This window comes from Carcharhinus amblyrhynchos, chromosome 8 (assembly GCF_965287045.1).
Source record: "Carcharhinus amblyrhynchos chromosome 8, sCarAmb.v2.hapA, whole genome shotgun sequence".
NCBI lineage: Eukaryota > Metazoa > Chordata > Chondrichthyes > Carcharhiniformes > Carcharhinidae > Carcharhinus > Carcharhinus amblyrhynchos.
This window is the reverse complement of record NC_137331.1, coordinates 12,896,261-12,909,520: the sequence shown is the minus strand read 5'-3', so window position 1 is coordinate 12,909,520 and position 13,260 is coordinate 12,896,261. Positions and strand designations below refer to the sequence as shown.

Here is a 13,260-nt window from a genome sequence, read left to right as displayed (position 1 = left end):
CAAGAGGAGAAGAAGTTTTGTTCCCTGTCAAATCAGGCCATCCACATACTGAATGAGAACTTCCTCCTGAATATGCTCAACCCTCCTCCCCTTTAAGAATGTCCTGCAACCACTCAGAGATGTCCTTGACCCTGGCTTCAGGGAAGCAACATACCATTTTGAAGTCACAATCACGACCACAGAAATGCCTGTCTTTGCCTCTAACTAGTGAGTCCCCTATTACTACTGCTTGCTTGCTTGCTTGCTGCCCAACCTGCAGACCCAGGTGTGGTGCCACAGGCCTGGCTGCTGCTGGTATTTTCCCGAGAGGCTATCCCCTCAAAACAGTTTACCTGTTTGAAACGGGAATAGCCACAGGAGACTCCGACACTACCTGCCTGCCTCGCCTGGTAGTCACCCATCTACCTGACTGAATCTGTGATGGGACAACCTCCCTGTAACTAGTGTCTATCACATTCTCTGTCCCCTGTATGCCCTGCGGAGCGTCTAGCTGCCACTCCAGCCGAACAATGCGGTCTGTGAGGTGCTGCAGTTGGACACGTTTCTTGAGACAAAAATTGTGAGGGACATTAGATTGCAGTAATTTGCTTCTGTTGAGCAGATGCTGGAATCTGACACCAAAAGAGAAAATGCTGGTAAATCTCAGCAGGTTTGACAGCATCTGTAAGGAGAAAAAAGTTTCGAGTCCACACCTTTTGTGGAAACTAAAAGGCATTTAAAGTGGGAAGTGTTTATACTGTAAGGTGAAGAAATGAAAGATGAGTCATAGCCACAAAAACAAGGGGAAACTGCCTGTTTGGAAGCAGTGGCTGCACTGATGAAAACCTTCCCCACAATAGTTTGAGGGAGGGATGATAAAAGAGGGAGTGATGATTTGAGAGAGGGATGGCAAATGGGAGGGAATAAGAAGTTTCAGCAAGAGATAGCACAGTTACAAGATAGGTCTTGGTTCGAGCACAGTAATCGCACAGTAAAAACAAAAATGAAGACAGCGCTATGCTGGCACAATAGCGTTGTAGTGAAAACTTGCTATTAGAATGCAGTTTAAATGGGTAATGCCTTTACTGACTGCCACTGGAATTTCAGCAGCGTGTGATCCATCTGACAGTATTGAGGTCTTTGTTCATTAGGATCTCTCTAAAATCTAAGGGTGAAAAGGTGATATTTTTGACTGTGTAAGCAGATTTCCCATGGCATTGCTCATGGTGTGAAAAATGACACACCAAACTAAGTAGAAAATAAGTGGAATGTTTACATGAACCATTTGCTGTAAGACTATTCATATGTTCCTATTCTATCCCTCCTGGAATTGTGCACAGTGTCAACACCAAATGTTGTTTCATGCGCTGCAGCAGGGGATTTGTTCAGTTGAGCCAAAGCAGGTTGATGTAATTAAGGGCCCAGTTTTACCATTGCGGGCGCGAAAATGTGGTAAAGTCGGGTGCGGGGCCATTAATGCGATCTGCGCCCATGTCCGCGCAGATGGCCACTTTACCGAGGCTCAGAATGGTCACGATCCGATTCACACCTGAAATGGGCGCAACGGCGATTTAAATGCATTTGCATGCATTTAAATTGAATTAATGAATTGCCTGCCCAACTTTATCAGCATTTCCCCCTATACCACCGCATTTGTCAATCCGGAATCAGGTCAAAATGGGTATGCTAACTAGAAGTCGGAGTTGAGGAGGAACTTCTTCACTCAAAGTGTGGTGAATCTCTGGAATTCTCTGCCCGTTGAAGTGGTGGAGGCTGCCTCGCTCAATATATTTAAGACGCGGGTAGATAGGTTTCTGATAGATAGGGAATTAAGGGTTATGGGGGGAAAGCAGGAAAGTGGAACTGATCCACTTCAGATCAGCCATGATCTTATTGAATGGCGGGGCAGGCTCGAAGGGCTAGATGGCCTACTCCTGCTCCTATTTCTTATGTTCTTAAGTCTGTTTTGGGTACTCCAGCTGCTGAAGAATTGAGTTCAGCACCCCCAACAGCTCTCTGACTCAGATCGGTGGTGGGGGGAGGTAGGGGGAGGTGGGTGAGATCATTCTCTAGTGGATCTCAATTGCGCCCAGATTCAGCACTTAGAATGATATTGGTAAAATCAGGCCCTAAGTCTGCCCCATTCCAATATTTTCAATGGTGTATTCCTCATTTCAATATTTTCGTTCATTGGTTCACATCTATAATGGAAACTGCTTCCGCAAATTTGTAACAGGTTTCAATTATCACTTTCTTCCAATAGCAATACTGTTGGCAGGAGTATACAGTTATAATGTGACAAGGTTTCCTTGACAGTTCACATCATGAAGGTGGATTTGAGAATTTACCATGGGAAAAATTGATCGGAAAAGTGTACATGATTTTTAATATATACCATAGATGAAGAAAAGCAAATGGAATTTTGCTTGCCTGTTTTTTTTGTTTGGGAAGAATATTTTAGGTTGATTGTGTTGTACTCTTGTAGAGAAAAAAAAGGTGTTGTACTCTTGTAATTGATCCTTTCTTAAATAATTGCTGCAAAATTCTCTCTACTCTGTGAGTTCCGGGCCACTTTGAGTAGACATAAAAACATTGCACGTTATAATGATCGGGCAGATATCAGTATTTTAACATTTGTTCCTCGCAGGGCCAGATCAAAAAAAGGAGGGACGCCCATTTAAGACGCTAACAGACCTAACTCTACCAGCGTACAGTCATTAAAATAAATGACTGCTCTGGTCTTGTGATAAGTCGAGGACAAGATAATATTTTATACTCTGCAGCCAGTGCTGTTTACGCTGCAGTCTGTGCTGTCTTGGTACAATTATGAAGTTTAAAAGAATATAAGAACGTAAGAGCTAGGAACAGGTGTAGGCCATCTGGCCCCTTGAGCCTGCTCCACCATTCAATAAGACCATGGCTGATCTTTTCCTGGACTCGGCTCCATATATCTGCCAAAATAAAATTATTTTGAAATTGTAGCATTAAATTCAGGGTACATATTGACAATTATGTGATCTGTTCTGAACACTGCCTGATGATATGTCTGGGTGGTATAATTGTTAGAAATCAAAGGAAGGCTTAAATTGTTCTACTGAGAAGAAGGTACAAGATACAAATGCTTGAGTATAACGGCAGCAGTCAGATTCGAACAGAGTCTCCCAAAGTCCCAGAAGTGTCATAGGTTTCAGGTTGTGAACAGTTGTGTTGTAAATTGTTCATTTAGTTCTAAGATAAAAGGGAGTTCAGGCCAAGAACAGCTGATTACCTCTTACCTAGTTCAGATGTTTAATGTGTTTTATATTGCCAAAAGAAAGCCTTGTCACGTGGAAGAGGACAGAGGAAAACATATTTCTCTACAAATGCAGTGAATATCTCAAGACAGGCAATGGTTCATTGTGGTCAGCATAGAGAAGAACTTCTTGGCTTTGTGAGCTATGACAGCCTGATATGGGAGAGACATGTTCTGTAGTCGAAGAGATGCATTATGCAGCCATGTAAGGATTCTGGGAGATTTGTATTGGAATGGCTGGGGTAAGAAGATTCATCGGAATAGAATGCACTGCTGATGATTGATTAAAGAAATACTCTGAAAATATGCCTGGAGGCACTCAAAGATAGCTTGCAGAAGGAAGACATTCAGCCCATCAAGTCTGCCCAGGCTCTCCCTGACAGAGGATTTTACCCAGGCTCTCTCTCCTGCCCTAGCCAGATATTTTTTCCAAGTTCTTAAATTGGGACAATTACATCCAATGTCAAAAATTAGTTCTAACTATGAGAGCTGACAGAATGACTTTGTGGAGTAGGTTCTTCACCATGAAATACTGAGAAAGATCACAAAAAATTAGAACCAAATGCAAATGAAACCTGCACAGGAGCATTTGAGTCACAAATTGAGATATGCAGTGGGTAGCTCTTGGCGATGGTGTGTACATCCGAGGGTGGGGGGGGGTGTGTGCATGCGTGAGCCATATAGAGTTCTGGAAACCAGGGTCGGCATTCAGAACTCAAGACGTTGCTTAACCAACAGCTAACGTCATTCAGCAAGCACAGGGGAAACAGGGCTATGACAGAGCTGGGAGATGGACGGCAGAGTTCTGGATGATCTCGGGTTTACAGACTAGAAGTATGTGGAAATAGTCGTCTTGAGGTACTGAACGTGGATCCAGATTTCAGCAGCAGACAAGCCGATACGCTTCAAAGCTGGGCAACATTAGAAGTGGAAGTAGGCTGTCTTAGCAATGGTGCGAATACGTGGCTGGAAGTTCACCCCAGGGTGGATATGGCACTCGGGTTATCAACAATCTAGTTTAGTCTCAAACAATAGCTAGGGAATGGTGTTTAGCGCATGGATAGAGGCAGTTGTTTCAGTTTACCCAATTGGAGGAAATTACTGTGCATCCAGTGCTGGATATCTCATAAGCAGCCTGATAACTTAGCAACAATGGAAGAGTTAGGAAAGGTGGTGGTGAGGTACATTGGATGGCATCAGTGTATATATACAAACTACAGCTGTGCCTTTGGTTGATATCAGTAAGGGGCAGCAGGTAGATGAGAAGTAGGAGGCGGTCAACGGTGCAGGGGCAGAAAAGAAGCCAGTAATAAGAATGGAACTGGGAGAACTGTACTGTCCTGCCTGGACAACATTAAAAGGGCACGGAAGAAGGGTGAAGTGGTCACCTGTGTCAAAGTTTGCAAGACAAGTCTGTAGGAAGAGAGGGGATAGTTTCTGTTTGTCACAATCACATAAGATGTAACTGTCACGATAAGAGCCTTTTGGTACTGTGGCAAGGACAGAAATCTGATCAGAGGGAATCAAACATGAAGTTCTGAGATTGATTCTGATTTTGAGAAGGAGCAACACATTTAAGGGCTATGGAGGAGAAAGGGAAGTTAGAGATGAAGTCATAGTTTGCAAGGAAGATGGGATTACGAATTGTATTTTTTGAAGAGCTGGCTGTGATGACAGATAGAAAGAAGAAAGGACAACACTTGAAGACAGAAATCTATTAACAATATCCGCTAACATGAGGCAGTTTAGTTCAGTGTGTTGGTGGAAGGAAAGGAAGCAGCCAAGGCAGCTAATCAATAGCTTCAATCTTAGTGACTTGAGCTGCTTATACCTATTGTTGTAGGTGAGAATGGAGGAGACAGAGAAGAGTTTAATATATTGATTTGCAGTCGAGAAAAATTTACCTTTGCATTTCAGAATGATTCTGGAATATTTAGTAGGTAAGGGAAGGGCTTCACGTGATCTAGCCAGATTTGACAGTGGATGGCAAAACTAATTGCCTGCCATATCCTTTCAATTCTGCAAGCCTTGGACTCAAGAAAGTGGAGATAAGGGACATGCCAGGGGGAATGGCGAGGGTAAGAGTGAGCAGTGGTTTCATTGAGGTGTCAAGGCTGGAAGTGAGGGCAGAGGGTTAAAGGCCAGATTTTGAAAGTGCGGTGAATCATAGAACCCTATGATTCTATGCAGAAAGAGCTTGCACCGACCACATTCCCACCCAGGCCCTACCCCCATATCGATACATATTATTAGCCACTAATCCCTCTAACCTAAGGATCTTAGGACACTAAGGGGCATAGCCAACCAACCTAACCCGCACATCTTTGGACTGTGGGAGGAAACCAGAGGAGACCCACGCAGACACGAGGAGAACATGCAAACTCCACACAGACAGTGACCCGAGCCGGGAATCGAACCCAGGTCCCTGGAGCTGTGAAGCAGCAGTGCTAACCACTGTGCTACCCATGCCGCCAGTGCTAAACAAATCAGAAGGTAGATTTTTTTTCCCCCCCCAGGTGGCAGGATTAGGGCATGGAAGGTGAACGTAAGTGGAGAATGATACAGAGAGATGTCTTACGGCAAAAACAGGAAAATACTGAAAATTTTACAAGTGATTTGGCTGCTAACCGCTTGAATTTTTTTCAAGTCAAAACGGTCAAACTATCTGCAACCACATTGAAAGAAAAATCAAACTGGCAAAAAGAGAATTTTCATGGAATTGTCACTTAACCTATTTGGTGTACTTTTATCAACATGGTGAAAAGGTTAAAAAGAAGCACTGCAGTTAAAACAACTTAGAATTTGCAGGCAGCAAATGATGGATGGCGAACTTTTAGTTTTCACCTTCATCACCCCTCTGAAACTGGCTGCATGTCATGATGTGGTATGTGCACAGATTAGCATGGGAGTCTTGAAGTTGCAGTTTGTTATTCAGTCTTGTTCATCCTTCAAGGCAAAGATGACTGTTCATCATCTGAGGTGTTTGGTAGGGAGCTGGTGGTTATGCAAGATATGCAGATGGCTGATCAAGAAGGTTCAGCTGCAAATAGAACAGGATGCTGCAGACATCCTGCAACAAGAGTTTTGTGTGAGTTGCTAGCTCAGCATTTTCTCTCCTCATGTTTTCTCTCTGCCTTTGACATGTACTTGCTTTGAAAGGGGCTGCCAGGTTGTGCCAAGTTCAGCGATCCTAGGTGAGCTTCTACTAAGCCTCAAAGTCAATATGAGAACCCCTAAGTGAAGCCTTCAGAATGCTTCCTTTGACCATCAATGACAACACAATCCATAGAATCCCCATGTGCAGAAAGAAGCCATTTGGCCTATTGTACCTGCGCTGACACAATTCTACCCAGGCCTTATCCCCTTATCACCACGTATTTACCCTGCTAATCTCCCTGACATTAAGGGGCAATTTAGCACTGCCAATCAACCTAACCCTCTCATCTTTGGACTGTGGGAGAACATCTGAGCACTTGGAGGAAGCCCACGCAGACACAGGGGGAACAATGCAGACCCCACACAGACAGCCACCTGAATTGAACCTGGCTCCCTGGCATTGTGAGGCAGGCTTTGGCAAATAAGATTCAGGCCTTGGCTACATGACCAGCTCACCTTGCGTGTCACTGTCTCAATAAGGCACACCAGCTTGGATGAACACTTTAGTCTCTGGTATTTTGCCCTGCCATCAAGTGACGGCACAACCTTCCAATGGCAGCTCTATTGAGTATAGTCTGATAGACTAAGCTATCACTCAGCACAATAGATTGTGCTGTGGCTGCTTCATCCCTGGCAGAGTCAGCAACCGTTGAAATCAGTGAGAATACCACCTTTCCCGATCACTCATCACAATGAGAAACCCTTTAAAAATTTACACCTTGTTCTTAAAAGTAAAGTAATAAAATTTGATGAACAGACCTATTGACTCTAAAAAGTTATTTTATATTTATGGAGTGCTGCTTAAAAAAAAGTACTAATTTAAAAAGAATAGTTTAGAATCATTGAAACCCCTACGGTGCAGAAGGAGGCCATTGAGCCCAACAAGTCTGCTCCAACTCTGACATCTTCTGCACAGTAGGAATACTGTGATTCTGTGTGAATAAGGCAGGGTGAAAAAGGAGAAAATGCAGGACCAGACAAGTAAGAGTGAGAACAGAGTAAAGACAGGCTACGTGACTGCTGAGTAAATACTGGAAATGCGTGACAGGTTGAGCAGCAACTGTGGTAGAAACACAGACGCCTGTGTGCGTAGACCCATTCCAACTGGGAGGGGAAACGCCCATCAAATCCACAAGAGAATCTTCAGTGGTATGCTTAAACAGTTCTTTAATGAAAAAATACTTCTGTTTTTTTTGTCCAAAATGTATTGCACAGATGAATAAAAACAAACTGAAAAGAAAGGAAGAAAAGGGATTGGGAAAAGAGACTGAAACAAGAAAGATCTAAAATGGAATGAAGAAATAAATGAAAATTTAAAAATAAGGAAGTGAGCAGGGTTCAAAAAAAATGTTAGCGATGAGAATTAGAAACTGAGCAGAGTAATTACTGGCAATAGAAACTAAGATAAGCAATGGTAGATGATGAAAGGAAATTGAAACAAACTGGGTTCTGACCTGATATTGCAATGTTGGGTTCACAATTATCTTTACAGCTTTGTTTATTTAATAACAAATAAACACCAGAAGCTTCGAGAATTGGCCTTCACGTCTTTCTTTATGGAATGAATACATACCATTAGCAGGAGTCCAAAGCATATTTCACTTTGTGACTCAAATGCTGATGTTGATTTGCATCTTGGTTCTAATTCTTTGTGATCCTTCTCAATATTTCATGGTGAAGAACCTACTCCAGAATGGTACTCTGTTAGCTTTCATGATTAGAACTAATTTTTAAGATCTTTAGATGTAGGACCCAATTGCCCCAATTTAAGAACTTGGAAAAAATATCTTTGCTTAGAGTAGCTTTACCTGGGGCAGTCATTGTTATGATTTTTAAGTGAATGTAAAGAAATGACCAGGATGTGGGGCAAACCAAATCAAGAACAGCAAATCAGTTGCATTATTTTTCCCATCTAAATTACCAGCAATTGTTCCATCATGCAAACCGTGCCCTGGGTGCAGTAAATTGATTGCAACCCACCGACCCCAGTCAGCTTCTCTAAATAAAGCTACATTCTCAGCTTTAGAAATTGATTGTATTTAACAATTTCCAGCATAAGAGCAGTTTGGATTTTGTTCTGGTTTTAATTGTTTGGAAATGTTCAAATCAGCAATGGATGCCACACATGTCCTGTGCTGTTACACTATGTTCACACTATGAGATGCAGAGTAATGATGGAATCAGCCAGCTTGCAATTTTTCAAATCAAGTATCATTTGAAATCAACATTTGCATCAATTGGCAAATAGTTGGGCTATTTTTGAGACTCCTGTTGAACTGTAACTGTGTGCTTTTCTTTTGAGTTTAATGTTTGTAACTAAAATATCTTTTACTCAATGAACAGCATGAAATATGTAAGATATACTTATAGTCTGCCCATTCAACAGTGGCAAACTTTAAGTAAAGCAAAATTACAACTTACCGCTTGCCAACCACCACTATGGTTGCCATTAGTCATTTGAATTCAGAATCCTTATTTTTATTGATAAACATGTTGATTTTTGGCCTGTTCTATCTTTCCAGCCAGTTCTCTGCCTCTGCCTGGTAACTCTCCCCTCTGTCTATCCCATTCCACCATCAGTGGCAGAACTTTGAACCACCTCAGCCTTGTTTTGCTGGAACTCCGTTCCTAAAACCCTTTCTCCTTGCTTTCTCTGTATCCTCCAATTCATAAAATCCACCTCTTCTGGTCATCTCCTCCTAATTGGTGCACTTCTGCACTCTCTGTCTAACAATTTCTGATGTACACTGCCTATGTTACATAAATATGTGTATGCTTCATATGAGTAAGTAAAATAATTCTTGATATGATAGCAACACTGTTTTGCTTGATTTATGGCAGCCTTTACTTAGTGATAACATTCTTGACTTTGAGAACGTTGTGAGTTTAATACTTAATCTCGAAACCTGAGCATAAGTGGCTGACACTTAACTGAGCGAAGCCTACTCTCTCAGATATCATTCAAAGAAGACCGGGGGTGTTTTACAAGTTTCCTGGTCCTACTGTCTGTAGGACCTTGGCTGCCATGTTTCCTTACATAATATAATGAATGTTCCTCAAAATAAATTAAATGGTTGTGAAATGGTTTGGCATATCCTTAGGACGTGAAAGCTGCTTTGTAAATTGAAGTTTATTCTTTTTTTTCTTCCCCATTGCGTGCCTCTTTCTTTTTATGTTGACTGACTTGGGGTATCGCAGGAAGTCACTAATTCCCCTAGAACAAATCATCTCACTTCATACAGTGGCGACTTGTATTTATACTGGATCTTCACAGTTATCCAGCAGCCCATAGTTGATTTTCTTTTTTGAGAGTCCTATCAGTTTTATATTCAGCTGTGTAACGCTCATTAATCCACACTCAGTAACCCAGCAGAACAGTGTGTCATGAGTAATGTAAAAGCCCCTTTAAATTATCCAAAACCTTTGTTGTAGTGGTCAAGGAGATTGATACATCACAGTTGCATAGCTGAATGTATTTATTTATTTTCTGTTAGAGCCATGGAACTGAATCATGTATATCAACTGAAGGCCATCGGAAATGAAGCATTTAAACAACGGCGTTACCTTATTGCAATCCAGAAATATGATGAAGCTCTGAACATTTTGCATTATGTTCAGGCATATGGGAGGTAAGAGTTGTTTTTGAGTTTGTAAATGTTACACAGGATTCCGATTGTTTAGCCCTTCCTGATAATGTCCTTACTCCAAGGTTTCACAGAATCGCTGAGGAGAGTCCACGTAAAATGAGTTGTGATGATTTCAATTTCGAATCACACTTATTAGTCAGAAGACTGAGTACAAGTTTACTTGTCTTGACCATTGAGCAATTGTATGTTGTTTACCTTTCCCTTCCTTCATTTATTCATCTCAGGGCCTGATATTTCGGATGCATTACTGCAAGAACAGGCTCCTTAGGCAGCATCTTCCAAACCCGCAACCATTCCAATTTAGAAGGTCAAGGGCAACAGACACATGGGAACGCCACCACCTGGATGTTCCCCTCCAAGACCACTCACTATCCTGCGTTGGAAATGTATCACCGTCCCTTTTACTGTTGCTGGGTCAAAATCCTGGAACTTCCTCCTAAACAGCACTGTGGGTGTGTGTCCTCCTGGAACCACGTTCCCTTTGTCCTCACCTTCCGCGCCACCAAGATTCAACAGATTATGCTTTCATGTCCACACCTCTAGTGACATCACCAAAAACATACTTTCACTGTCCACCCCATTCAGCGCTACGAAGGGACCCTTCACGACACTCTGGTCCAATCCTCTGTCACTCCAATCCTCTTTCCCGTGGCAATATACATTCAACTGCAGGAAATGCATCATCTGTCCTTTTCACTCCTCAATGCCAAAGGCTCAAACGCTCCTTTCTGTTTCGCTGCTCACAACATGTCTGCTGTACATTGGGGAGATAAAATGCAGACTGGGTGATCGCTTTGTGAAACACCATTCAGTCTGCAAGCATGACCCGAATTTCCAGTTGCTTATCATTTTTAATTCTGTGCCTTGCTGTCATGTTGACCTCTCTGTCTTCGACCCGACCCACCAGTGTTTCAGTGAATCTCGACATAAGCTCAAGGATCAGCACCTCATCTTTCAATTAGGAACTTTACAGCCTTAAAGACTCAGCATTGAGTTTGACAATTTCAGATTGTAATCTCTGTTGTTTTCGATGTTGATTTTGGTTTTACTCATTTTTTTCTGTTTTGCACTTTTGGCTGGCAGCTGTTCATCGTTATCCCATTTTTACCTCCTGTACTCACATATTTTGTTTCCTTATTTGTCCCGTTCCTCTCTTTAGCCAGACACCACTGTCCCTTTGGGCCAATCAACCTCTCCCATCTTCCACCCCAACAAAGACCATCACAAAGATCTTGCCTTTTGTTCTTTTCTCCAGTCTCTTTCCCCTACACAGATGTGAGACTTAGGACAGAATGCTGGGGAGATTGTTTTGCACAGTATGGTGAAGCTGTGGAATGCTGTATTGGAGATAGTGATCGAATTTAAATCTGTTAATATTTACAGCGGTGAAGGAATAAAGGGACGTGTTAAGACTCAAAACAGAATATGCTGGAAAATCTCAGCAGGTCTGACAATATTTGTGGGGAGAGAATAGAGCCAACGTTTCGAGACTGGATGACCCTTCCTCAGAGCACAGTCAGATCCTTCGTCAGCTCTGATGAGGGTCTCCAGACTCGAAATGTTGGCTCTATTCTCTCTCAGTAAGAAATCTGACAACACCAGATTTCTTACTGTATTTACCCCAGTCCAACGCCAGCATCTCCACATCAGTTCTGTCTCCACAGAAGCTGCCACACTGCTGAGATTTTCCAGCATTTTCTGGTTTTTTTGGTTTCAGATTCCAGCATCTGCAGTATTTTGATTTTCTATTATAATATTAAGACAAGTGCTTGTGGAGGATAAACAGCAATGCCGTCTTTCCGTATTGCAATTTCTACATATTTAAAATTTGAGGTAGGATGCAGACTTAACAAAATGCTTTTGTTTATAGGGAATTGGCTGTCCTCTACTGCAATAGATCGAATGCCCTTTATAACCTGGAAATGTGGCAACGTGCTTATGATTCTGCACAATATGCTACTACTATGGACCCTACTTATATCAAGGTAAATGTGTACATCTCAATCCATCTTGTTGCATTGATTACAGTGAGTTTGTGCATGTATTGAAGTATAATGAGTTTTGTGGGGAGACTGTTATGCACGAGGCTGTTAATGTAGGTTGATGGTTCTCTGTGTTTCCTAATGAAGATTATATGCTATTGTTACATTGTAAAAAGACTTCAGATACATTTTACAGAAGCATAATCAGACAGAAACAATTAAATGTCCTGCCACGTTGAAGTAATTTTCACTATAATGTTTAAATATTGTCTATCTCTTCAATGGACTGGATGCGGCTTGTGATTACGTGTTGCTCTAATCTCATGTAAACCTTATTTTCTGACATAGGGCTACTATTGGGCTGGCAATGCCTTGCTGAAGATGCACGATGACATTGGAGCATTTCAGTTTTTCTGTGAAGGCCTACATATCCTGGACACAGACCGAGAAAGATCTCAAAATCAAATTGCAGATTTCATAATAGGAATTATGACAGCTTATGGTGTGTTTGAATTTTGTGCATTTTCTTCAAAGCCCCTATTTGATGGATTTAAGTATCAGAAATGAATTGAATAGAATATAAATGCAAAAACATCACGGTTAAATTTTATAAATTCACTGACTAGGCCTCAGCTAGGGTATTGCAGACAATTTTGGACATTATACTTGATGAAAGATGTTATGCCCATAGAAAAGCCATAGGGAAGGTTTACCAGGATTTGCTTAAGGCAGTGGGACTTCAGTTGTGAGGAGAGGGTAGAACCTACTGTTCTCCTTGGAATAGAGAAATTTATGAGTGGTTTTGAAGATTTTAAGAAGTTTTGAGGGAGCGGGTAGAGAGAAATTAATTGCTGCAACAAGTGGGTAAATAACTCAAAGCCATTGTGTCAGAGTTATTGTCAAAAGATATAAAAGGGATGAGAAGGGGTGTTGGAGAGGGAGCGATAAGATGGGGGAGGGTTGGAAGGAGGGATGGAGGCAGAGTTGATGAGAAGGAGTGAAATGAGTTAGGAGAAGGTGGTTGATGAGAGGAGAAAAGAGGTTTCTGGATGGACAAAAGGGTGAGAAGGTTGGAGAAGGAGAGCAAAGGGAGATGGAAGGTTGGAGCAGGGGAATGAAGGGGGTGGGAGGTTGGTGAGGGGTGGAATGGAGAGGGGAAATGAGGAGTTGGGGGGAGAGTGGAGAGGAGGTTGGAGATGGGGAG

At 42.0% G+C, this 13,260-nt stretch overlaps 1 protein-coding gene across 4 annotated transcripts in view; it reads left to right on the top strand.

The window, feature by feature from the left end:
• Positions 1-13,260, top strand: part of LOC145346446 (TPR and ankyrin repeat-containing protein 1-like) — a 104,802-nt gene that overhangs the window by 18,064 nt on the left and 73,478 nt on the right. For all 4 annotated transcript variants that reach the window (XM_080193693.1, XM_080193695.1, XM_080193692.1 and 1 more), the window contains exons 3-5: positions 9,922-10,056; positions 11,945-12,059; positions 12,405-12,558. In XM_080193693.1, the coding sequence (XP_080049819.1) occupies positions 9,926-10,056; positions 11,945-12,059; positions 12,405-12,558 (400 nt within the window). In that variant the 5' untranslated portion in view covers positions 9,922-9,925. The remainder of the gene's footprint in view (positions 1-9,921; positions 10,057-11,944; positions 12,060-12,404; positions 12,559-13,260) is intronic.